This window comes from Phyllopteryx taeniolatus, chromosome 14, assembly GCF_024500385.1.
Source record: "Phyllopteryx taeniolatus isolate TA_2022b chromosome 14, UOR_Ptae_1.2, whole genome shotgun sequence".
Lineage (NCBI taxonomy): Eukaryota > Metazoa > Chordata > Actinopteri > Syngnathiformes > Syngnathidae > Phyllopteryx > Phyllopteryx taeniolatus.
In genome coordinates, this window is record NC_084515.1 from 19,088,598 (window position 1) to 19,114,159 (window position 25,562).

Here is a 25,562-nt window from a genome sequence, read left to right on the forward strand (position 1 = left end):
ATTTGGGACGGAGGACATTTGGGGTGTTTTGGGGGGGGGGCAGGTTTTAAACTCCGGAAAGAAAAATGCATTCAAATCATTTGTCAACAGCAACACGGAGTTTTAAACAAACACATTAAAAAAAAAAACCTGAAAAAATAAAGCAATTTTACAACAATAAAGTCGTATTTCCTTTTTTGTAAGTATTTTAGTTTCATAAGATTATGACTTTATTTGAGAAAAATTTCCACTTCATCATTGTCAGATTTTGACAACAGATTCGATAAGCTAATGACAATATTTTCATAAAGCGAAATAATTCCTTCTTGATGCATAATTTTGACTTTAGTATCATTATCATGAGATTACAACTTGCTCCCAAATAAAAGTAACGTTATGGCTTTATTCTCATAAGATGAAGTATTTTTTTTTTTGGGGGGGGAAAAAAGGTGTTGACCTTATTTTTGTCAGATTCCGCATCTATGTTGCGCCCCGCGACTGACTGGCGACCAGTTCAGGGAGTAGTCCGCCCTCTGCCCGAAGATAGCTGGGCTAGGCTCCAACACTCCCGTGACCCTTGCGAGGCTAAGCGGCTCAGAAAATGGATGGATGGATGTTGTAGTACGTTTACTTTCTTTTTTCACGAAAAATAAAGTTGCTATGAAAGTCTGTGACGTAATCTTGCCCTCGATTCATTTTTCTGTCTTTGGCAAATCACCGTGGCAACAGCGAGCTCACCACTCAGAGCAACGTGCGAGAAAACTGCAGTAGTTGCATTATGTATTATCATAAGATCATTATTAATGCAAAAATGTGATTTTATCACTGGTGGCGTGTCTCTCCTCTCGCGTTCATTTCTTTTCCGGCCGTCCATTCTCTCAATTTCGGCGGCGGGCAGACGCCTCGTGGCTGTTTACGCTGACCCGGTGACCGCCAAGCCAATAAATACGCTTAATTAAAAGGCTGGAATTGGTCACAGCTTGGCAATCGCGGGCGTCACGCGGGGAGAGGAGACTCTCATTTGGGCAGAGCGTGATGCAGATGTGCGCTGGTCACTCGTTAAGGATGTCGAGACTGTCAATGAAGGAATCCTTCTGGAAGGTCCTCCAATTAAGATCGGTGTCCTGTGGGTGTCTAAGGGGGGCAGGACACCGGGAGGAATACGCCACGCCTTCACCCAAATCCTTTTTTTTTTTTTTTTTTTATATGAAAAGTGCTTTACAAATACGGCTCGATCGAGTGATTGATTGAATATTCATCGACGGGAATTAGCATGACAAAAACATTTGAACACATTTAAATGAAACCCTACGATCGCGACACAACGCTGATGTCATCGAGCGCCAATTGAAGTTGGAAATGTCGGTCAGTGATTTTAGGCCAGCAGAGAAGGCCAAATGTCTGTTACATTATATTATGTAATATAAGTAGTATCATTTATGATATATTTCTTTACAACTTTATTTGGATCAGATTTTGTCGTTTTGTCTTTTTTTCCCTTCACGCTGGTGTTGGGAAGCTACTGTGTCGCCATAGGGGCCGAAGGCGCAGAATGGCAGCCCGACGGAAACGTGGCTGCCATTCTGCGCCTACGGCCCCTCCGACCGCCACCAAACATCCAACCGCATTCATTCGCAGGCAATGTGGGTTAAGTGTGTTGCCCGGCGACACGACGACGACATGCGCTCGCTGCCCACAAATACAACTTTAAAATTATTCTTACGAGATTACAACTTTGTTTCTTTATTCTCAAAAAAATTACACCATTAAACGACTTAGACAAACTATTTTGGTCAGATTATGAGTTTATAACTCGCCATCTTTTTTTCCCTCATTATGTAACTCTCTTTTACTCATAAAACTTTTTTTTCTGCTTTCCCTTATTATTGCCTACATATTTTCCTCGTAAGGGTTTGACTTTTTTTTTTTCCAGGGCCCGCCCAACTGCATCCTGTCAAAACAAGACGACATTCGAAGGCGCTCTTCAACCGGTGCGGCCTTCAGATACGACCCCTAAATTGGGACATCGATGCCGCCGATCGCCTCGCTCCGCCACACCGCATCGCTGCGGAATCCAAACTCGAGCGCTTGTTCTTAAAGCGACTCTTCGCATCCTCGCCGAGATGTCAGATTTAAGCTGCGGCTAATAGCTGGCGTCCATCAGTTAATGAATCTGCCTAATTAATCCGGACCGAGCGGCATTGCGGAGGAAGTTTGTTATCGGGTCTCACGTTGCCGTGTGGCTTTGGCGAGCATCCGGGGACGTTTTTTTGGGCCTTGTAAGAGGAGGAGGAGGAGGTTGCTTTTGGAAAAATCGCCGCGTGGACGCGTCCCGATGAGGGTCGGCGAGAGCTCGCCCTCCCCATCAGCGTTGCTCTATATTTTAATGGGGTGAGGGAGAAGGGCTGCGGAGGGTTCGGCAGCCTCTGGAGAGCGGCGAAAGAAACGCCGGTGCATGCATCTGACGTCTATAGTTTTGTCTGTGAAGGGAAGGAGATTATTCTCCCTTGGAATGTGGATTCCGGGGCACAGTGGCCCAGGAGTCAGTCAATCTGACCGAGTCTGAGGGGGGCCGCAGGGCGGGGGGGCCCTCGGAGGGCTGATTAGACGGATGCGCTCCCATCATCCACCTCGACAGGCTGGCGAAAATTGGCTCGCCCCCTCGCAGGGTAGAGTTCACCGGTGGGGGGCTGGAGGGGAGCAGGAGGAGGAGGAAGAGGCTGCGAGGCGCCGCACTCTGGATACCCGTCACAGCCTTTGGTCTGTTCCAGGATCTCGCCAGCAGATGAATAAAATATCCCTCCCGCTCGCCTTTACCTGCCGCGGCGGCGCTACCTGCTCGTCGCCCCTTGACCCCTGCAACAACGGCGAGAGACGAGGAGCCAAAGTGTCGGGGAGAAAAGTGCAAAGTGGAGACGCGGCAGACGCCGGGAGCGTCCACTTCTCGCTCTGCTGGAAGACATTCCGACTTCACACGGACTGACGAAAGAGCAAGGCCTGTCGGGGGCGCGCCGAGGGTGAAGGGCACCGCGCGGCAACTCGGACAACTCGCAACTTGCACTATTTGTCCGATATCGAGGAGGACTATGGCCACACTCAAAGTCAAATAAAGATACACTAATATATACTCTATCATACACTTGAATTAATGAAGATGATGATGTATTCATATGATAAAGTTACGTTTTATTACATAAAAATCACTCTATTGCGATATTATTACTATTACTCTCTTTGTGTTTAAAAAAGAAACCATTGTCATACCAAATTGAATATTCTCATAATATTGCGCCTTTTTCTTTGTTTATTGTTATAAAATATAAAACTTACGACTACAGTGCAACCTCGCTTTTCGTATGCACTCTCGTTTTCTTACAATTTGGTTTTCAACGATCTAACTTTTGTCCCGGTTTTCGTACAGCCACTCGTTTTCATACAAATAAACACGTGACTGTCAACCATTTTCCGAAATCAATGTGCGTTCATCCGAAGCTCTTCGTTGTGTTAAAGTTGTGTAAAAAAGGTTCAACGATGAACAACAATCGCCCTTCCGGTCAGCTCTGCAAAACTCACACAGACACACTGGTGCAACACATCCTGTCAAAAAGTCACACCTTCAAAATAAAAGCATGCAGAAGAATAACAGGTTCAGCACGCTTTCTTTGGCCCACGGTGGCACTCAATAAACAAGCACAAAATAGTTGGAGTGCGACTCCTCAATTAGCGGCTTAGTTTTACATCTTCCTACTCCTTTTCGAATACTTCATTTTCGTTTTTTAAACATTTGATTTTGTGCAAATGTTGTCGGTTTTCGATCCCTCACATGTTCAAAATAAAGAATTCAATTCAATTGAAATACTTTTTCTCTTTTTATTGCCAACTTTATTCCTAATGTTGTGTCTGTTTTCTTGAAAAAGTCGAATTTTATTCTTGTAAGATGGCCTTTTTCATTCTTAAAAAAAAAATACAACTTTTCTTGCGAGAGTCTTACTTTTTCCCCAGAAAAATGAGACTTATATTCTGGTAAGATTGCTACTTTTTCCCTAAAAAAAAAATCTCATAACAATATAATTATATTCTTGTCTAAAAATAAAACTTTTTTTCCCCTATAAAAACTTAACTTTACTACTACTACTGCCCCCCCCCCCGCCCCAGGAAAATACAACTTTTAGTGTGTTAGTTCCTCATCAAATATGACTATTCTTATTGAAAAATAACTTTTTTTTTCTTCTTAAAAACGACTATTTGCGTAATTGTTGTGCCCGCAAAGTGTAAAACTGTTCCCAATACATTACAGTGAATTGGAAGAGGGTTTTCTTTGGAAGAGTCACAGCATAAGCAAAAGCCAGAAGAAGAAGCAGAAAAGGTCCCCAACTAATACTGCAGCGCAAACGGTTCGTTTGTGTTGCTGCTCCGTGTGTGTTAAAGTAGCAGTTGTTTGAAAGCTTATAATTGCAGTCACATCTACGCTAATTTCCGTTAGCCCATCTTTTGCATTTTACGTCAGCGTAGAACTCGTTGAATTATCCTCGATGAAACGATGTTGTTTGAGCATGTCTCACGATCACATGGACTGCGGTAAATAATCCAGATTCGCCGCTTGTTTAATTCATGCTTGCAGAAGTGGACAGAGCATCAGATAATGACCACGTTCACCTTCCTCCTGGCCGACTAACAAACCGTGTCCAGGTGGAGGCGCTTCCTCTGGCTCGCTGCTGCCTAATCCTGCATTCAGGAAGTTGCGTTTGGAGACTAGCACCTCATTTGTTTCTTTTTGCCCTCACTGGCAAATGATGCCAGTGATTTGAGCAAAACAAGGTGCTCTATGGAGGAAGATTGGAATGATTCATCTTCAAACGTTAATAATAATAATACAAATGTAAAAAAAAACAGTGCCATGTGCACAACGGAGAATCCCCCAAACACACACGCACACATTACACACTAGTGTAATGAAATAATAAGGCCTGTTTCCTTTTTTTCCACACTCCCTGAGGAGAAAAGAAGGGGAAAAAAAGATTGCCAGAAAAACGGATTATCTCTCTAACGCTTGGAGTTCACAAGTCCAACTAGTAACTTTGTTGAAGGGCAGATCTGCCCCCCTCCCCCACCCCCCTGAGGTAAACGCTCATATTTAGCCATGAGGCCTCTTCTGCGATTAAAAGGGGAGATGCAGCCCGTCTGACTGGCCCCATCTCGGTTTTTGCCTCTGCACTGCGCGTAATTACCGCTTCAAAAACCAGCATTGGGCTAATCCCCTAATTCCAGATATTTGACTGCTCTGCCGGTCTAATAAGCAAATCAAATCATATCTGTCAATCTCAAATGAGTTTTCCGACGGGCTGAAATAATTCCTCCTCCGATCCGCGACCGGAGCGGCGTTGCGGAGCGATGGCCGGGCCGTTTAGCGTCACGCGGCTCACCTGTAATTCCGTCTGGAAGAAGAACTTCTGAGGACACTGCGAGCAGTCGTAGATCTTATCCTCCTGCCCGTGAGCGGAGAAGATGTGCTGCTGAAGCTTGTTGGCCTGCACAAACACTGCAGAAGAAGAGGAAGAAGAGGAAGACGACGCATTACAATTTGCCGTCATGCGATCGGCGTCCGCTCGTGCAACAACAACAACTGATCAATGTCATCTGTGGTCAAGCACAAGCGTTCCCGAATGTGTTTTGGGAAGAAAGACGCTCTTTATTTGGCAACACCGTGGGAACAACAGTAAATAAGATAATAACAAAATAAGATCATATGAGTACTCTTTTTTCCATCGTAAAAAATATACTTCATGATTTTTTCCCCCCCCTAGCAAACAACAGTTAACTAGTAAGACTACGTTTTGTTTCCTAGAATAAATGCAACTTTATTACTTATAAAACAAAATATTTTTTTCAGCCCCAAAATTCAAACTTTATTCTCGTGATACTACACCTTTTTTTCCTGACTAAAATATGACTTTATTCTTGTACGATTACAATTTTCTTTCAATGAAGAAATAATAGTATTGCCCGCCAAATATTACTTTTTCCCCTCTCTTAAAAATATGACTTTATTCTTGTAATATATCCATCCATCCATCCATTTTCTGAGCCGCTTGTCCTCACTAGGGTCGCGGGCGTGCTGGAGCCTATCCCAGCTGTCATCGGGCAGGAGGCGGGGTACACCCTGAACTGGTTGCCAGCCAATCGCAGGGCACATCGAAACAAACAACCATTCGCACTCACAGTCATGCCTACGGGCAATTTAGAGTCTCCAATTAATGCATGTTCTTGTAATATAGTGCCCATTAAATAAGAATAAACTTATGACATTATTATTATATAAGTATTATTCTAGTAATAGTATACTTTATTAATTATTATTATTATTATTATTATTAATTTCACTACATTAACACTTTTTTGGAAACAAAAACTACAATTTTATTCGTTGTGTTACTCCTCGTATGATTAATACTTGTTCCCCCTAGAAAAACATTTTGAAGTATTATTTTGTGTAACTTTTTCTTTTCTTTTCTACAAAAGAATCAGTGTATTCTTGTGAACTAAGGATATTCTTGAAAAGAAATAGAACATTTCTTTCTCATAACATTGTCATTTTTTTCTCTTGAAAAATGTACTCTTATTCCCCTTGATTAAAAAAACCTAAAAAAACGTAATTTTCTCAAGACGAGGATTATTTGCCGGCCTGCACGGTCACTGCAGAAGAAGGCGATCGTCCCGTCTCGTGTTCTAAAAAGATGCCTGTGCGCTTTCAAATTAGTGGAGGATTTGCAGCAAGGCATCATCAAAATTCGAGCTGAATAGAAAGAGTGCACAGAGAATAAGGGGAGCACATCAAACAGCAAAGAATGACTTCATTACAAAGAACCTACAATAAGACATTATTATGAGATATAATTGAAAAAAAATAAACAATGAAAAATGTTATCAGTGATCCAATTTATGGCACAAGCAGTCACAAATGTATTGTTTCATGAATTGAACAAAGACACTCCTTATTTATGACTTTTTAGCTCAATACGTGATATTTTAAAAGTATTAAAACCTGAATTTATTGTAGTAGGATTACGCCCTGTTCCCCCATGGAAAAATAAATACAACTATAATATGATGCAATTACAACTTATATTATTTATTGTTTAATTTTAATTCTATGAATTAATTAATGTTTATTTTATTTTAGCATATAAATATGATATGTATTATATATTATTATTTATAATTTAAATGTACATTTAATTGAATTTTAAATGTATAATTTAATTGATGTTTTTATTTCTAATTTAATTTAATTGCAATGTATTAAGTAATTATATAAATTATAAAATTACACTTTTCTTCACAAAAATATGGCTTTTCTAATCATATTTTATACTTGCAATATATATTAATATTTCTTAATTGGAAGACGATTACTTTTTATTTAACCTAAAACAACAAATCTCATGAAAAAAATTCATCAAGTATCATAATACAATACATTTTGTCTTGAAAAAAAATCACCTTATTCTTGTAAAATCATCAACTTTATGCTTGAAAAATTTGTATTTTTTTCTAAATAGACTATTTCCTTAAGATTATGATGACTGGTTGGCCTGCACAAACAGAATAATAAAAATGCATTAAGTTTTTTTTTTGCATGCATGCATGCATGCATGCATGCATTCCATTTTTAAAAAGAGGCCTCCACTTGTGCAAATTAGAGGGGGGACCTTGTTGCAAACATTACTGCAACAAAGGCGGCATCATAATTGCATTTGCCTGGATGGAAATTGAAGAGAATATGTCAAATGGCAAGGAAAAGGACTTAATTGCAAACTAATGAGTGCTGCATCTGCAATACAACAACACTGTTATGTGATATAATTGAAAACAAAAAACAAAGATGTAACAAAGGAGATGTTATGAGTAATGCCGCAATGGTCAAATACGCGGCGCGAGCGCTCCCGAAAGCATATTGCGCGTCGGGAATAATAACGCTCCTGATTTAGCACCACTGTGGGAACAACAAGGCGGGAAATAAACAAGTGCAAAAATTGGCATGGCTTCAAGTGCAAAACATGGCCTCCATTAGTCTACATGGCTAATTATATTGACAATATAAATATTCATGACGTTGCATGCGCTACTTATTCATGCCGCCACCATATAAACACACTGGTACTTTAAAAACACACACGTATATACTGTGTGTGTGTGTGTGTGTGTGTGTGTGTGTATATTTGTGCTTTAATGAAGCCATAGTCCAAACTGGCAGAGCCAAGGGAGACGGGCAGCAGTGCGGGTCTTGAGCGGATGTGCCTCGAATGCGTGGGTGTGTTTCGGCATCCTCCGAGGAGCACTTCAAACGTGTCGTTTGTTAGCCCGGACCCCCGTGCTTTAACGACGGCCGTCGAATCTCAAAGGCGAAAAAAGAAAAAAGAAATAAATTTTAAAAAGAATAAAAGTTGGCATGTGGGGGCCTTCATCTGAATTTCTTACAGCTGAAAATAACTTTTCTAATTAAAGCAGCGCAGAGCCTTGCAGAGAGGGAGGAAGGCGCTCGGACGCGGGACGGCGAGGGGAAGCGTGCGGCGGCGAGACGGCGGCGGGGGTCACGGAGGGCACGGGGGCGGGGAGGGCACGGCGGGCCCTTCGGCTCGGCTCGGCCACATTCGCGTGCCCCACTTCGAACTCACCTGTGCCGAGGGCCGTTAGGGCCACACGGAGAAGATAAAAAATGATTACAGTGTGAGATTAAAGTCGTTATATTGTGAGATTACATGAGGACAAAAGCGTATATTTTCAAGTTAAAAAGTGACATTTTAAGTCAAATGTTTTTGAGAATAATGTCCTAATGATATGAAAATAAACTTCTATATTTTTTAAATTGAATTTGTAATCTCATGAGAATGAAGTGCTATACTTTGTTGAACAAATGTGTATAGTTTCCAGATAAAAAGTAGTATAAACTAAAGTCATATTATGAGAAAAAAAGAACCGTCAGCAAGAGGTGTTAAGGAAAAAATAAAATAAAAGAGCAGGACGCACCCCTCGGTGTCCCGATACTTTTGACCATATACTGTACATCATCACTATTTTTTTTTGTGGTCAAATTATATTAAGTTTTATGATGACTTGTCGATTTGTCTTGCCTTCTTGGTACAGTAAGAGAGCATTAAAGCCCTTTCCCACATGAAACCACCAGTGCCACGAGGGGAATTGTGTTTTGAAGCGGTGGCCGATGCGTCCTCTTGTCCGCGTGGTAACAGCGGGTCCGAGAGACAAAATGTTGGGATTATTCCATCATTAGCCGAGTGTTTTTGTGCGCATCTGCCATCCGGCAGCAGGTCAGCGCAACTGCAGGAAGCCCTCATTATGTCTTGGGCTCGCGCAGGAAGAAGTCGATACAGCAAAAATCAAAATGTAACCGAGACTCGGGGGGGGGGGGGGGGGGGGGGGGGGGGGGGGGGTCTTCGAACGCTGGACACAACGCTGATAAACAAAGTCAGGCGTTTCACTACATTTGCATGAAGAGCATTGCACAAGAACACACAATACGTTTAACACTTGCTGTGGTATGCGTTGGATCTTCGGAGCTTTCATTCTTAGCAACCACATGAAACGAACTTGTTGTCAGTAATTACAACATGCCATGAAGCCAATGCACGATGTGGTATGCTTTGGATTGCAAGATGCTCCTTCACTGTGTATAAAGAATGTGGAACTGTTGTTGAGGAAGTACAACATTCCGTAAAACTGCCTCCACCGTGTTTACGACATGATGTGGTATGCTTTGGATCCTTAGCAATAATAGCACAAAAGCACTTCCAAACAGGAGAGCCGCCGCGTCTCCGCTCGCTGAGAGACGAGAGAAAGAAAACGACAACTTAGCGGAGTCGGCGGGCCGTCGAGGGCGTCGGAGCTGACGGGGCTGCGGGGGCCCAAGGTCTCCTCGCTGTGGGGCAAATTAAGCCCTCTGATTGGCTCTCAGGGGCCACCCGTGGCAGACGGGCCCCAGCTCATCTTTATTTTGGCAGGGTGGTGAGGCACTGCACCAATATTAAATTGTTTGTTTTGTGCAGGGAGGGCAACAAAGTTAACACCGCCAGCCTTCCTTTTCTCCCTGCTTTTCATTTATTTATTCTTCTAACCTCCGCATTCTTGCTTCCACTTCATAACGAATGCGGAGGCTGTTCTGCAGCCAAGCAAGTCTAAAGACGACTTTTACAACTTTTTCCATTTTCACGTGCAAGCAACCGTACACACGGGAGAAGCCGAGCCTCACTTTGAGGCCATGTGATGACAGCGGTTAGCACCTCCGCCTTACAGTTCCGAGGTTCTTGGTTTGAATATCGGCGCCATGCCTCCTGTGTGGGAGTTTGTTTTCTGAAATCATTGAAGACTCTAACCTGTCCAAAGGTGTGCCTTGGACTGTGAATGAGACACACTCTATTGCGGGAAATACGGTAATTAAAATTCTTGCATTTGTGACATTGCGGCGGATTTGCATGGCAAATCTGTACTTGTTCAAATTCCAAATGCGTACACACATGCCCACGTGCGCGCTACTTTCATCAGGCAGACTTTCTTCTGTTTTGTTTGTCTTAAGCGCATATTCCCAACCGCAATTTCCCGCGCAGGCCTGCCTGCCTGCCTGGTTGGCTGGCTGGCTGGCTGGCTGGCTGCGGCTCCTAAGGGTGCAGGCAGACACTTCTAGCTGCAGGCTCCCCCACTTCTGAAACCTGTCAAATGTGTCCTGGGAGAGTCAGCCTCGCTCTCATCATCCAGGGGCTTGTGGACCTCTCTCTCTCTCTCTCTCTTTCTCCAGTTACCCTTCCTCCTCCTCCTCCCTCTCCGCCTCTTCCGCACTTTCATCTCACATCCAAACTTGCCGGTTGCAACCTTCTCAGCCTCCTCCCAAGTTTGATTTATTTATTTTCGGGTCTCCTTTTCTCCTCTATTTTGTCGTCTGACTGACTTTGACGCACACTTCCAAGCCAGTCGCTTTTTGGGGTGAGATTTGTCCTATTTTTGTCCCGGGCGGGGGTTGTCAGAGAATGAGAGCCCGCTCGGACCTCCCAAAATAAAACGTGAGCATGCCATCAGCTTCCAAATCAGAGTATCACTCCATTGAGTAGAGCTCATAGAGGCTCGTCCCTCACACTTCCACTTGCACTTCTCCTCGTTATGGTGACCAGTTAATCGCAAATGGAAGGAAGGCGTTGCGTCCAAGCGAGTGTTGCCAACTTGGACTTTGTCGCTGGAATTAGCGACCTTTCCGACCCCTCAAGAGAAAACATTTGAAACAAAGTGAAGAGCAACAAAACTAGCAACTCTTTGTGGTGTTATTAGAGACTTGTCACGTTAAATACATGCATATCATTTATTTAGACAAATATTATATCATACATGTAAACATGACCGAAGCCTAAACACCATCTGTCATCTTCGGTGGCATCGAGTGTTAAAAAAAAAAGACATTGTTGACATTGAAAGTTCCGACAGATGCTTTGAAATGGTCTTCTTCCCCATTCACACGAGCGAGGAGGAATTGCTTTTACCCGATTTGCCGAATGCGGAAGTAGGTTGTGCATGTTCCGGATTTTAGATGTTGCCAAAGCAGCATGTAGGCAAACAAGTCTCTGAGGTATTGCAGCTTAATTCACATGATAAAGATGAAGCCGACCATCGTTATCAATGATGCAATGGTCAAACTTGGGAGCATTCATGGACAATCTCGGAGGCCTTCCGGGCCAGCTGTCTGTCGACTCGGTGACCACTGTCCTGAGGGTCTGCACCATCCAATCCCCCCCCCCCCCCACACCCACCCCCCAGTACTCCCCACCCTCTCTCTCTTTCTGGTGCGCCGTGATCGATATGGACGCGGAGGGAGAGCAGGGTGACGAGGGGGGGGACCTGTCCGTCAAAGCCGACAGAGGAAAATGAAGGCTCAGAAGAAGGAGGCATGCGCTGTATATTAAATGCTCACATCAGCCAGGGAGGGAGGGATGGGCATATATCAATAAAAGGAGCGATAAAGCCAGAATAGGGACTGAGGAGAAGAGGAGAGTGGATGGAGACATAAAAAAGGGAGCTAATGATGTTAATTGATGTATCAAGTGTGTTGGGCAAAGAGAAGGAAATGAGCTGAGAACTTCCAAAGTGCAAAAGAAGACTAAAGAGCTGAGGCGGGCAAATAACAGTGAAGAGCCCAAGTTAACGACTTTGCAGATTTCATTATGGAGATAGTTAACCCTGTTGACACTGAAGGAGGGCGCTCTCCTCTCGAGAGGAGCGCGCTCCTTCCACCTCCACGCGTGGAGACAGATGAGATCATTACAGCTATCAGCGCCACTGCCATCCACAATTAGCACCCCCCACTCCCCCGCCCGAACGCCACCGACTCTTCGGCCGCTCGCCTCGCGATGTCGTCCTCCCCCTCTCGCTTCCCGACACTTGCCGAGGCCGCGATAGCGGAAGCCGATTGGACCCAATCAACTGCTCTCCGCTTTGGTCCACCCGCCTGCTCTGACCTTCCCCAACTCATTCGGAGCCCATTTACATTTTAACACTCACGAGCGAGACAGCTCGGAGACGAGACGTTTATTGGGAATCGAAATGCTGACGAGGATGCAAAAGTACACAGGACTAAGTTTGCATTGCAAGTTGAACGGTAACTGCACTTGACAAACTGTGTGCCACAGTCACAAAAACACAAATTTCGATTTCATTACTTCATTTAGATTTGAGAAAAAAAGGTGACATCCATGTGTAATTTGACGGCTTGGTGATGAAGCGCTGCCTCCAAGAATGAAAACACAACCAGTCTTTACAGGCGCTCGCTTTTTTTTCTTCAGCTTGGCTGCAACCTGCCGCGAGTGGTAGCCACTCGCCTCAACGGAACCGCCGAGCTTCGCCACTTCACGGCCGCAAAGGTTGGCGGCAAAGGTTGGGCACACGATGCCGCAGAGGCACGAAGATGCACATTTGGAATTGATTTGGCATTTTGATTACCATATATAATTGATTATGCTTTTTTTGTAGTTTCCATTTAAAGGCGGGTGTTTTAATCGGAAACCCGATTCCGATGTAGACCATGTGTTCGATTCCCCCCCCCCCCCCCCCCCCCCCATCTATGCTGCAATGATGAATATCCAAATTATCCCACCTAAGAGCTTTGCACAACTTTCCGAACTCTGATGTTACAGACATTACAGAGTGTTCCATTTGGACCTTTTTCCGCTTTCGTCAAGACACACACACCTGTGAAGCACACAGGACACTTGAAGGTTCCGCCCATCCCCTCGAAGCTGTGCTCGATCAGATGGCACTGAAGCTTGGCCGGCGAGTCGAACGACTGACTGCACAGTTTGCATTCGTGGTTCAAGCCCTCTTCTGCAAGACAACAAAACAAACACAAGGATGAGACACAACGCATGAATAACTCACAAACTGATCTTCTGAATTTCATTTGAGAACGTTCAAGCCAATATTTGTGATGCTCATGACTCAAAATAATAAAAAAATGCACCATATTTGGTCATGTGGGGGTATGTATTATAATTAAAAAGGATGATAATGCAGCATTGTGAACAAGTTGCAGAAGTAAAATAACCTTGTAACACACGTCAGTAACTGTGTATGGACGATGTTTTAAAAAACTGACTGAAAATAACAATAAATGTTAAATGACTTCAGTATCCACAAGAAAAAAAATAGACAAATGTTCACCTGAAAACATTTTGATGATCAAATTCCAGCTGATAAGCGGAAAAACAGTTCGTTAAAGCTACGAATGCCACCAAATCTCATCTCCCGGAGACCAGCACATCTCTCGTTTACAGCCAGGATGACATCTCGGCCCAGAAAAGCACAGACGCCCCATTTATCCTCTCTGCTTTGCCACATTGGAATAAAGCAATATGCCACTTGGCTTAAATCATTTAGACGAACTCCACACATTCATTTTCCAGCACCAAAAAATCTTGCCGAGTCAGCCTTGTGCAGAACGACCCATCTCCAGCATGTCAATAAAAGGCCGACATCTTCCGCTATGGGGCCAGACTGCTTCTCGATGAAACTCCCGCTGGTCAGCTATTGCCACAAGGAGGATGGATACACCAGGGACGCAACTTTCGGGTTTATCCAAGGTCTGTGCAACCCAGGGACCGGCATACTGTTTAGCGCTGATAGCAGTAGAATTGGATTTGCGTTCACAAGTACAATTACGAATGCAAGGTACATGCAAATCAAGTCTGGCAGAGGAGCTATAAGGAAGGACATTTTGGCATGTGTTTTAGTTACTGTACCTTGTCAAAAAAAAAAGAAACAAAGATTTATTTGAATCACTACTTTATTTGTGGGCTAGATTATCCCCAAATTACTCGTTTTTTTAAGGTTTTGGATGGATGAGAGCAGCCAAAGGCGAAAAACAATAGAGTTTGTGTATATGTTCTTCATTTTTTAAATTCAATTTCAAAGTTAAATGAAAAACGGTTCATCTTCATCCAGTTCCTTTATTTCTTAGTAAATTAAGGCTAACCATATTTAACACATACCGAGAAACAAACTTTCAAACTCACATTCACACCTATGGACAGTTTAGCGTACGCAATGAAGCGAACGTGCACGTTTTTAGAATGCGGGAGGACGCCAGAGTATTTGTAGAAAATCAACGCAGGCATAACCAGTCGTCCACTCTCCTGTCAATAATAAGATGGCAAGCTAACAGCCAAAGCCGCTGCATGACTGTGTACACAGTTTCCTGCGATTGGCTGGCGACCAGTTCAGGGTGTACCCCTCCTCTCGCCCGAAGACAGCTGGGATAGGCTCCGGCGCCCCCGCGACCCTAGTGAGGATAAGCGGGACGGAAAATGGATGGATGAATCACAGTTTGAAAATCGAAAAAAGGTTGTTTTCGGTAGCCCGCTTGACGGATGAGGTAGACGATGGTTTTGAAAGTTTCCATTTAATAATAGATGGATTGTGCAGCATGACATGAGAAGCTACCGTGTTGCTAACGGGCTGCGCGGCTGCAAAAAGGTAGGCCAATCACAGTGTGAAATGGGGAAAAAGTGTTGTTTGCTGCAGCCCGCGCATTTGACAGATGAGCTAGCGCAGCCTAAATATAGGCGTGAGTGGAGCAGCCGGCATCTGCCGAAGCAGGAGGAGGAAGAGGAGGAGGGCAGCGCCAGCTCAGCCAGCCAGTCGGCACGAGCACGGCTTCCCTCTTTGATCATCATTCACTTGGCTCGTGTGTCTGTGTGTGTGTGTGTGTGTGTGTGTTGGGGAGTACGCTGAGGTCAAGCGTGCTGCAGGGTTCACTCATCTCTGCCGCCACCATATGCGCAGCCCCTCGCTTGACCCCGGCGCACAACGCGCTCCCGTCGGACCTGCTGCCCTGCTTCATTACGCGGAAACCTGCGCACCTGCCCGACTGACCTGTGTGTGTGTGTGTGTGTGCGCGTGTGTGCCGGAGTTGCAAGAATGCAGCAAAGAATGCAGCGTCTTTGAAGACAAACGTCACATCCATGTCATAATGCTGCGCTTCCTCCCTGTGAACTAATCCGAAAATGCAGTAAGTTTCGTTACCCCGGCCCCTTCCATTTGGAGGTTTATTTTTAAAAAGGGTTATATAATTTGTATTACGTAAAGTAAATAAACAGCTGGGTGCTGTTGTTTCAGCGCAAACATACAGTAAGAAATACAGTGGAACCACGAGAGCTAGTTGAACGCAACTGAGGTTGGACACTTCAGAATACAGTGAACCCCCACATTTTCTAAGAATTCACAGATTCGCCGATGTTTTTAGGGACATATCCTCTGTTATTCGCTGAAACCCCCCCCACCTATTTCCTGCTTTTGTGCTCAGGCCAAAACAATAAACGTATTGCATTGCCGCCATCATGGTGCTGAGCTATTATGTTGAAGTGAGTTGAGGAGCTTCTTTGACACAAAAGTTGTGCTTTTGCTGGCATCTTGTTGAATCTTCGAGCCAAGGAGCTTCATTTAGGGAAACTGTGCACTTTCTAAACCTATTTGGGGGTGGGGGCATCAATCGCTCGCATATTTTCGCGATTGGTGGCCGGGCTCGGTCACTATTCTTCGCAAATTGTGGGGGTTCACCGTATGATCAGAAATTTTAGGGAAACGCGGGCAGCACAGTGCCATGGCGGTATAGAAAATGGACGGACGGGTGTTTCAGAAGCCTCCAAAATCATAACCAAGATGGTTGTTGTTGCCTTTTCAGGCTGAATGAAACCTGACAACTGGCAAATGTGTTTATAATGCCTGTGGACTGAGCCTGAGTGAGAGCCTGAGGAGCAAGTTAACTAGATTAACTGGATCTTCCCCTTCTCTCTTTTGGGGCTGAAGTCACTTCCTGTCCCTCCCCTCCCTCCCTATCAGTGGTACCCATGGTTGCATGGTGGCGCCGCGCAGACTCAGCATACAGTCCCAAGTCCACGGGAGGCCGTCAGCATCATCCTCCCACTCTCTGTTCGGGAGTCCCTGGAGTGTTGTGGGCTGCCATCACCGTGTCCCTGCGCACTGCCAAGAAAATCCTTTAGATGACGACTTCTCCCGGGCCTGATCCCTCTGAGCATCTCTGACACCAGAAAAGTAAGCCCATCTGCATATCCACGGGGCCTCGCCTTCCTGGCGCTCATGCTTTATGTATTTTACAGCTCCTTAAAACACAAATGGCTAATATCCCTCCCATGCGGGGGGGGGTTCAAGAAGTAGGAAAGGAGAAAGAAAGAATTGTCTTTATGTCTCCTCGCTGTTTACTTTTTTTCATCCAGGCTGAAGTTCATGTGCCGTTGAAGGTTGTTTGGGGAGCTGGAGCTCGCCGCTCTCAGGCTTGCGTGGTTTAGTAAATGCTTTATGTAACAGGACAGGAGTTGCTGCATAGTCAATTCTGGAAGGCTAACACGGAAGTTGAAGTCTTCTGTGAATTCAATAGACACGTCTTTATTTTGCTTGGGAACGGATCAACTGACAGTGAGTAAAGAAGACTAAAGTAACTAAAGATGTTCCAGTTAATAATTAAGTACACGCAGCGCAACTAATTAAAGACTCTCATACGCTTCCAACACCGCAGATCAGACCACCGATGCTCTACTGAGCTAATTCAGCTGAGGGGCACCTTGTGTTTGTGGATACTCATTTATAATTCTCTAAACAGTAAATACCCTAACCAGAATACTAACCCCGAACCAAAACAGAAACCATTAAAAAAACAAGACAATCGTAACATTAGTACCCTAACCAGAGCCCGAACTGAGCCAAAACCAAACCCAAACGTGCCAACCCCAACACCGGAGCCCAAGCCCTGAACCCCACTCCCTATCAAAGCCCTAACCACCTAACCAAAATGCTAACCCTAACATAATATTAAAAGTGCTAACCCAAACATTTGAACCTAAATCCCAACTCTAACATCATAACCCTAATCAAAACTCTAATCCTAATCAAATCCCCTGCCCAAACGTGGTCACCGAAAAACCCGAACTAAAACTGTGAGACCCTAAACACCAAACCAAACAACCTAACCCAAAGCAAAATCAGAAAACACCAACAATAACCAAAACTTGAACACCCCGACCACAACCCTAACTCCAATGTGCTCGCCGAAAACACCATAACCCATACCAAAACCCTAAGCCAAACCCTCACATCCTAACCCTAACAAAACCCTCAGCTTATTGCTCTTATTTTCGGAATCACTGGAAGCATTTGGTGTTGGGAGTCAAGATGGATTTATGCTAATCGCTGCTGTGTTGTTCTCTAAACAATGCCAATGCGGCTCACCCAAATGATATTAAGGACATCAATCAAGGCACTATTTTGCCGAAAGTAATGAGTAAACAAGGGAGGGAGAAAATTGGGAATATTTAGTAGGCAGCAGTGGGTTGTTTTGACGGCACCCTAGAAATTAAAAGAGGTCTAATCGAACAAAACAGGTCAATGAGATTCCCAGCATTTCAAATACCAAACCTCTCCCTGCCATCCTGTGTATGAGCAATTTCCCCTTTAGCTAGTTTACTTTCCGGCCTACCATCTGTCTCATAATTTCCTGCCTGATGTAGGAGTTCTCAATTAATAAGGCTGGAAGATTTGGGTTTTGCTGGTTTTTCTGCTGTATTCGCAGGCCTCTATGGGATTGCACGGTAGCACAGTCGACAGTTTCAGGCCTGTAAACAGTAGGTGGGTTTACTTTTCTCTTCTCTCCGCGGGATCTATCCATTAACAGATAATGGGGGGAAAATCAGAGTGATTAAGGCCCAGGGAATTATGGGTGAATACAAATTGACTCCACCTCTGTGTGATGTGCTCTCCTGAGGTAGAGACACTGCTCATAGAAACAAACTAATTTCTGAAGTCCTACAGGGCCCATTAAGACTCGAGGAAAGCGGCAGATTGGGGGGGGAAGGAAGATGCTGGGTGGGAGCGCAAAGGGATATACCCCCTCGGGACCAAAGCTGATTGGAGAACGTGGGCCGGAGGGGAACATTGCTAATATCTATTTCCTGCTTGCACAGTCAGGAGAGGACAGAGGGAAGCGTGTGCAAAACATGGCAATGAAAGAAGAAGATTAAATCGAGCTACCTTGAAGTTTCCCCCCCCCCCATTCGATCAGTGAATGAATGTATCAGACAAATAGAAAAGGAAATCAAAGCAATCTAAAAAAACTCCAAGTGGAAGCTCTGCTGCGTTTTGCCGGTGGGGAAGTGGGCATGTAAAAGAAATCTTTAGTGCGTGTGAAGGAGAAGCGGAAGCGAAGCGAGGTACCAAAGCCCTCATGTCAGGGCCCCGGGTTCATTGCATGCTTGATGCTGTGTTCTCCAGAGGGAGAAGGGAGGGTGAAGCTTCGACACGCCAGGGGTGGAGACACCCTCGCACAGCAAGCGCAAAGAATTCTGGGGTAACACGTCTCCAGAAGAACGTCAGCTCTGATGCGTGGCGGCTCGTTGGAGGTGCTAATCAGAGCAGAGCCGGGCTCCCGCTAAGATCGGTCCACGTTTGCCGGGCCGCAGCGTTTCCCAAACTACAAGACCAGGCCCGAGATGACACTTTTCCAGTGTCGACATAAACATGCGTAACGCCTGAATGGATGTTACAAAAGCTTTTAGACCACTGGAACAGCTTTTGGATTTACACATTTTGACAAAAACAGAGGACTTTCTCCTTTCTAACCAAATGAATAAATGTATTTGTAAATGTAATATGAGTTTCTTCAGAAAAAGTAGAACTCATTTGTTTTTACAAAAGCACATAACAATCCGGGCGCCACGATGGACAACTGGTTAGCACATCTGCCTCACAGTTCTGAGGTTGCGACCTCGCCTGCGTGGAGTTTGCATGTTCTCCCCGTGCCTGCGTGGGTTTTCTCCGGGTACTCCGGTTTCCTTCTACATCCCAAAAACATGCATGGTAGGTTAACTGAAGACTCTAAATTGCCCGTAGCTATGAAAGTGAGTGCGTATGGTTGTTTGTGTGTATGTGTGCCCTGCGATTGGCTGGCGACCAGTTTAGGGTGTAGCCCTCCTCTCGCCTAGAGTCAGCTGGGATAGGCTCCGGCATGTTCTGCGACCGTAGCGAGGATAATCGGTACAGAAAATGGATGGATTGCCATAACAATCCAAGCACTTTCAACATCAATGCTAAAGTACATCAGTACAGTACAACAGTAGTATATTTATATGTAACACGGCCCACTGATGACAAACACTGAGAAACAAATGTTCCATGGCCAGCAAAGTACAGATTGAGGTGTGAGTCTAAGTGAGCGAGTGTAAAAAGTTAATTACTGGCTCATGCCTGTCTTTTGTGTCTCGCGAGCCCCACTGCAGCATTGTCAGGCTGAGGTATGCGGCTCCACTGGCTCTGTGGTCCACACAAAGGATCAGGGAAGGGGGAGCGTTGCAGAGAGGCCCCTTGGCTGGGCTCGCCGCTCGGAACTCTGTACAATTAGCCAGCCCCTACGTTCTGCCGGCTTATAATTATCAGTGCTTGCCTTAATTGACTCCCCTAGCATGCAGCAGAGGGACCCCTCCCCTTCCCCCAGCACCACCAAGACCACTTTCCCCCCCTCTTGCTCCACGCAGGCCGCCAAAAGCCACGCCGGGATCTCCGAAGTCATTTAGGAAAGCGCTCATATTTTCGGCAGGGAAAAAAAGAGGGGAACATTTGGCGGCAGAGTATTCATCATCAGGTGTCTAGAGGTTTTCCTTAATAGAAAAGCTGAGTCCCACTGAGTGCGCTCCGTGTAGCGGCCAGCCACGCATGCTCAGGACCAGCAAGCTGCCGTTCGCAGCGGGCCGCGAGACATTTGCATAATTTTATATAACACAAGCGCCCGCACTGGAAATTTAATACACCTCAGCAAATACCAGACAGGCGTTTTGCATAATTTTTTTCTCTCATTCTCTACCTTGCTTCCTCACACCGCATGTTTCTCTCCTTGTCTTGTCTCACTGCCACTCTCCCGTCGCCCTCCCCTCCGATCCCACCGCCGAGCTTGCGCTCTCTCGTCGCCCCACGCTGCGGCTCTCGCTCGGAGAGGGGGAAGTTCATTACCTCAGCTAAATCAGAATTAGTCCCTTCATTTTGACGGGGCGAACTTCATTAGAAAGGCCCTTCCTTAATCCAGACGGGAGAACTGATGAATCTACATGGGGGCAATCATTTGCTTCACACAGCACATTCAGCCACTTCCTCCCCAGTGCTCCATTGCCTTCTTTTTTCTTTTGTCTGTATACACTTAGCATCACATTTTTATTGGATCGACAGCAAAAGACGGAGAAAGCCAAACACCTGCATATAATTAACTCATGGCAGGGTGTAGAGGATGACTTATGCTGCGTGGAATGTCCCGTCTCCCCAACTGGCTTCGGGGGCCTCTGGAGGAGCCGCAATGGATTTGGCCGATGCTCAAGCACAGGCAGGCTGAGTGACCAAAGGGTCTGAGGTAACCGCTGCCATCGCAAATGCTGCATTTTGGGGAGGGAGGATATAGCCCGCCTCAAAAGCCTCCAGGTGAAAATGAACAAAAACAACAACCTGGAGAGTCGTGGCATCTCACACTGGATGAGTCTCACAGGCAGTGGGTTTTTGGTTCTCCTTTTATTTTCCCTTCAAATTCCAAATCTTTCCAAAAAGAAGAAATGACTCCGAGATCAAAGCGCCTGTCTTACATTGGCTTGATTAATTAAGGAGCAAAGTAAGAAGATGAAAAAAAGTTATAAGCAGCGCCACTCCTCGCCAGTGTGAGACCCACTGCTTGGAACCAGGCAACAAAGTTTGACATTCATGTTGTCGACATTATGTATGCTTTGTCAGGCCTATGTGTGACATATTAAAACTGTGTGTACTACATTTAGGTCACGGGAGTCAAAACAATACAAATCTTAAATCTATGTGTTGGCATAACATCCAGACACCTTCGCATGTGGCCTGGCAAACCTCGAGGTTGAAACAACATTCATGTTAAAACATCATAAAAGCAATTTTGGAAGTAATAAAATGCCCATCACACAAATGGTGATGTTATTTGAGGAGCTCCGTGAATCTCATTGAATTTGATCATTAATAAAGTCGGGCTACGTGGATTTGCCCCGAATAGGACCTCTAACCTGTCGTGACGTTGTACGTTTCCTTGGAGGATGTCAGAAATGTCTCAGTTTTCACGAAAGCAGCATTTCCCAAGTAGCAAATCACATGACTGCTGTGAGGGAGTGGGAAAAAAAAAACAAAAAAAGGTTTTTGTTTTATCAGGTTGAAATCCAGTGACTGTCTTCCACGAGGTGCGTACGCCGTCGTTTTCAGGCAACTCTAGCTTTCAAAGACATTTATCCTGATTTTCTTTCTGAGCTAGACAGAGGGAGGAGATGGGAATAAGGACAGACGGCCCCTGACTGCCACAGCACCAAGTCTGGTGTCAAACAGATGTGCAGCTTGGCAGCTCTCTCCTTCAAAACAGAGAGCCCGTGGATTTTAGGGATGTGTCGACTCCGTCTTCCCTCCCCCTTTTCACCGCTCCCCCGACAGTCCCAACTCCCCACACCGGGCCCCTGCAGTCGCCGAGTCCTCGTCACCTCCACGCAGGAGTCTCCTGACTTGTAATCTCGTGGCTCGCCCGTGACGCTCCCTCGTCATTACCCCCTACTTTCGCGGCTGATGGCTAAATTGGAATGGCGCACCCTGCTGGTGCCGAGAGCTCTGAGCGCACAGCGGGTACTCGCGCGGCAAAAAGGCGGCCCTCTCTCTCGCGTACTACCTTACATACGGCCGACGTTCACGCTGGCTGCGAGCTGCAATATGCATGTCCTGGCGCACGCTGGGAGTAAAAGGCACGACGACGCAAAAACGCTTCTGGCAAAATCACAACCTCATGAACATACACACTCTTCACATGCAAGTTATCCTTTGCATGTGTTACCCATTATCTGAAAGTATTATCAATGAGTAAACATTCAGGGCTCTATTTCATTGAGGTTACAGACCGGGACGTTCTTGTCACTCTGTTGTTCAAATGTTTTTTAGCATTAACTGTGTGTATTTTTAAGATTATAGGTAACTTTGTCCCGCCAGTTCCTCACAAAGGTTCCGTCCTACTTTTCCCGTATACATACACATATTTATACAAATGTGTAAGTCACCAGTGATACTGTAGTATCACGGAATTACATGAGCAAGGCTAATGTAGGAACATTTATTTACGATCTTTTAAAATACAACAAATAGAAAAGTTTCTACTGTGTGTAACTTGGGCTACAACAACAAAAGCCCATTCTATAAGGCATACATTACAGTATATACTGTAATGTATACTGTACTGTTTTTAATTGAAAAAAAAGAATAGGTAAATCCCCAGATCCGCAGGTACCCAACCGTTCTGGTAGGACGTCTCTGAAGTCCAAACGACATCAATCTGTCTTTTCTGCCAATGCAGTCAATGCTGGGAAGTGCACGCGAACACTCGAGTACACCCTAAAATTGCAGCGATGTCCTGAAATAGTTGTTTGGATCTGAAGGGGCTAAAGATCATCAGTGCAGAGGAAACAACTGAGGCCCATTTGTCAAAGGCAAGGGGCGGGTGGGGGGGGAGCGGAGGGAGCCAGAGACGTGACATACATTTCATTGCACTTAAACCAACTGCGGGCTTAAGTGCCAGGCCTGGATTTTACAATGGCGTCTCCAAGGATGGAGCTAGTTGAGGTTCAAGGGATGTTTTTTTGTTCTTCTTCCACGCAGACTACAATGGCAAGGTGGACAAAAGCAGACGGCCACAGTAATTACTTGGGGACGGCTAGGAACAATTCCCTTCTGCTTAAAGCTCAATTAGGTGGTGTTGTCGCTCTCGTGAACAGAGATGCACCAAATTATAATAATATATAATTTACAAACACAATTAGAGGGCTATAATTATGACTTCACAAAATACAGCGCTCTCCAAAAGTCTTCCGTCGTTTCTCGTTTTTACACAGAGCCCAGCAACGCAGAACATTGCCACTTCCTGAAAAAAACCCACGGCCAGTGACTGATGTCATGTAGTATGTCGGACAGCGACATTCCTTTCAATACAACAGGGCGAAAGAAGTGAGAGTGGAACTTCACACCCCTGTTACAGCTCCGATAATACCTCGGATTGCCGAGTATTAAAATATCAGAGCGTCAGTGGTGTTTATATAGAGCAGCGAAAAAGATTGCTGGCTTTAGGAGGCTGTGTAAAGCAGGGTACTGTATACATATACTGACAACCCCCCCATTATCCCCCACCCCATCCAGCAAAGGCCTGATTAACGAATGTCTCAAAGAGATTATCCCGAGTGATTGTCATGTTAAGAGTAATCTATCCTCCACGATTTACTTGGAAAATGTTTGGGCAAACTTCAACTACTACTTTCTCTTCTTCTTTGCAATTGAGGGCTCCATGCTGCCCTCACAGGCCACTCTTGGTACTACACACGAGGACACACCATCGTGGGTGGATATATGGTGATGTGTATGGTGTGCTGTGTTGGTCATCTCGAGTACACCTTAAACTATAAGAGCAGAAAGACATGTACATATTGTATGTGTGAGGTCTGTGAAGTTTTAAAATGTGGTTAAAATGTTAAAAAATTGGTATGTGTGCGCCGCTTTGCTCTCTGTCAAAAATCGAATAAAAACCCAAGACTTGCACTGTACAGTAAATATTCTTTTGATTAAAATCTCAAGAAAAAAAACACCTCCTCTCCCTCCTTCTTTTGTGTTCACGGCCATTTAATTTTCCAGCCATAAACACAAACTTAGGTGGGCCTGAGATGAGGCAAGGAGGAAGCAGTACTTAGGCCAGACTGGCCCACAGTGATATTTGCAGCAAGAGCTCTCCTGGCCTCGTGGAGAGAATACTTGTCCATTAAGACTGTCAGATGAAGCTCTCAGAAAATGAGAGGCAGTATATCTGGAGAGGTCTGCAGGGAGCATGCTCGGGCGACTGGCGGGGTTAAGGGATGGGGGGTGGGGTGGGTGGGTGTGGGGTATGCTGCACGCTTGTGCGGCATTCACAGGTTACCAAAATCTGCGGCTTGACTTAGCTACAGTGCATCCGCGGCAGCGTCATCACAGTATTGAAATTATAACCTACTTTGCTCTACAAAGAAATGTCTATTCAATCCCCTTGAGTATCATTAAAAGGGGTATGGAATTACAACGCACTATTATTACAGCTCGCAAGGGGGGAGACCTCAGTCATTAAGCTTCTAAGATGTTGCCTGTTTTGATGATTTTTATCCGCTCTGTTCCCTTACAAAAGTGACAAATTCTTGCTATTTTGTTGCCAATCTCCTTGCGCTTGTCATGTGTATCGAAAGATCACAAAAAAATACAAAAAAAAAAAAAAAAAGCCTTCAAACGCATGTGTGATGCGTCTTGAAAATTCACCAGACGTGGATCCATTCCCCAATTGCGTTTGCGGGATTAAGTCGCGGAAGAGACGTCTCGCATTTCTTAACCGGTGGCTGCGTCTCACATCAGAGCGGATGCGAGTGGAGCATGCTGGTATTGTCCAGGGGAGGGAACCCTCGCTCGAACCGTCAGCGCCTCACCAAGTGGGACAGAGATGATTAAAACACACGACGGCGGTGACTGACAGACTCCCCGGCGCTTCAAGGAGATGACAGACCGCTCCTCTAATTTTAACTACAACGCAGAGCTCCTCTGTCAAAACCACAGAAAACAGCCACACTGAAATGCTTAAGTGCAATGAAAGTGATAACAGAGAAGAGAAATAAGTAAAAAAAAAAAACTCAGCTAGAACAATAGCAGGAAGGGAGTGCAAGAAGGTGGTTGCGGTGAGCGGGGAGAAGGTGTTAGTGTCCCGCCGGCGCGCACAAACAGCTGAAACCTGTGAGCTTGTGACAACACCTTCAAACATTTCTGTTACTTTCACAGAAATATCTGATGCTGATGCTCCAGTGTGATGCTTCCGCTGCATCCTCGTCCCAGCGCAAAGAAAAACAATCTGACTACATTTGACATTTTTTATAGCAGGGTGGTGGAGGCGGGAGGAAGGAAAGTGAGAGGTGGGAGGGGAAGTGCAAAATAAGGAGTGAGCTGCA

General features: G+C 45.2%; 1 protein-coding gene across 4 annotated transcripts in view; it reads right to left on the reverse strand.

Moving 5' to 3' along the window:
* LOC133488607 (zinc finger protein 521-like) overlaps positions 1-25,562 on the reverse strand; it is a 121,968-nt gene that overhangs the window by 9,567 nt on the left and 86,839 nt on the right. For 3 of the 4 annotated variants that reach the window (XM_061796682.1, XM_061796679.1, XM_061796681.1), the window contains 2 exons: positions 13,222-13,353; positions 5,403-5,518 (listed from right to left, as the gene is read on the reverse strand). In XM_061796682.1, coding sequence (XP_061652666.1) covers positions 5,403-5,518; positions 13,222-13,353 — 248 coding nt within the window. Of the gene's footprint in view, positions 1-5,402; positions 5,519-7,642; positions 8,375-13,221; positions 13,354-25,562 lie in introns of those variants that run through there. The other variant, XM_061796680.1, reaches the window with a different exon arrangement.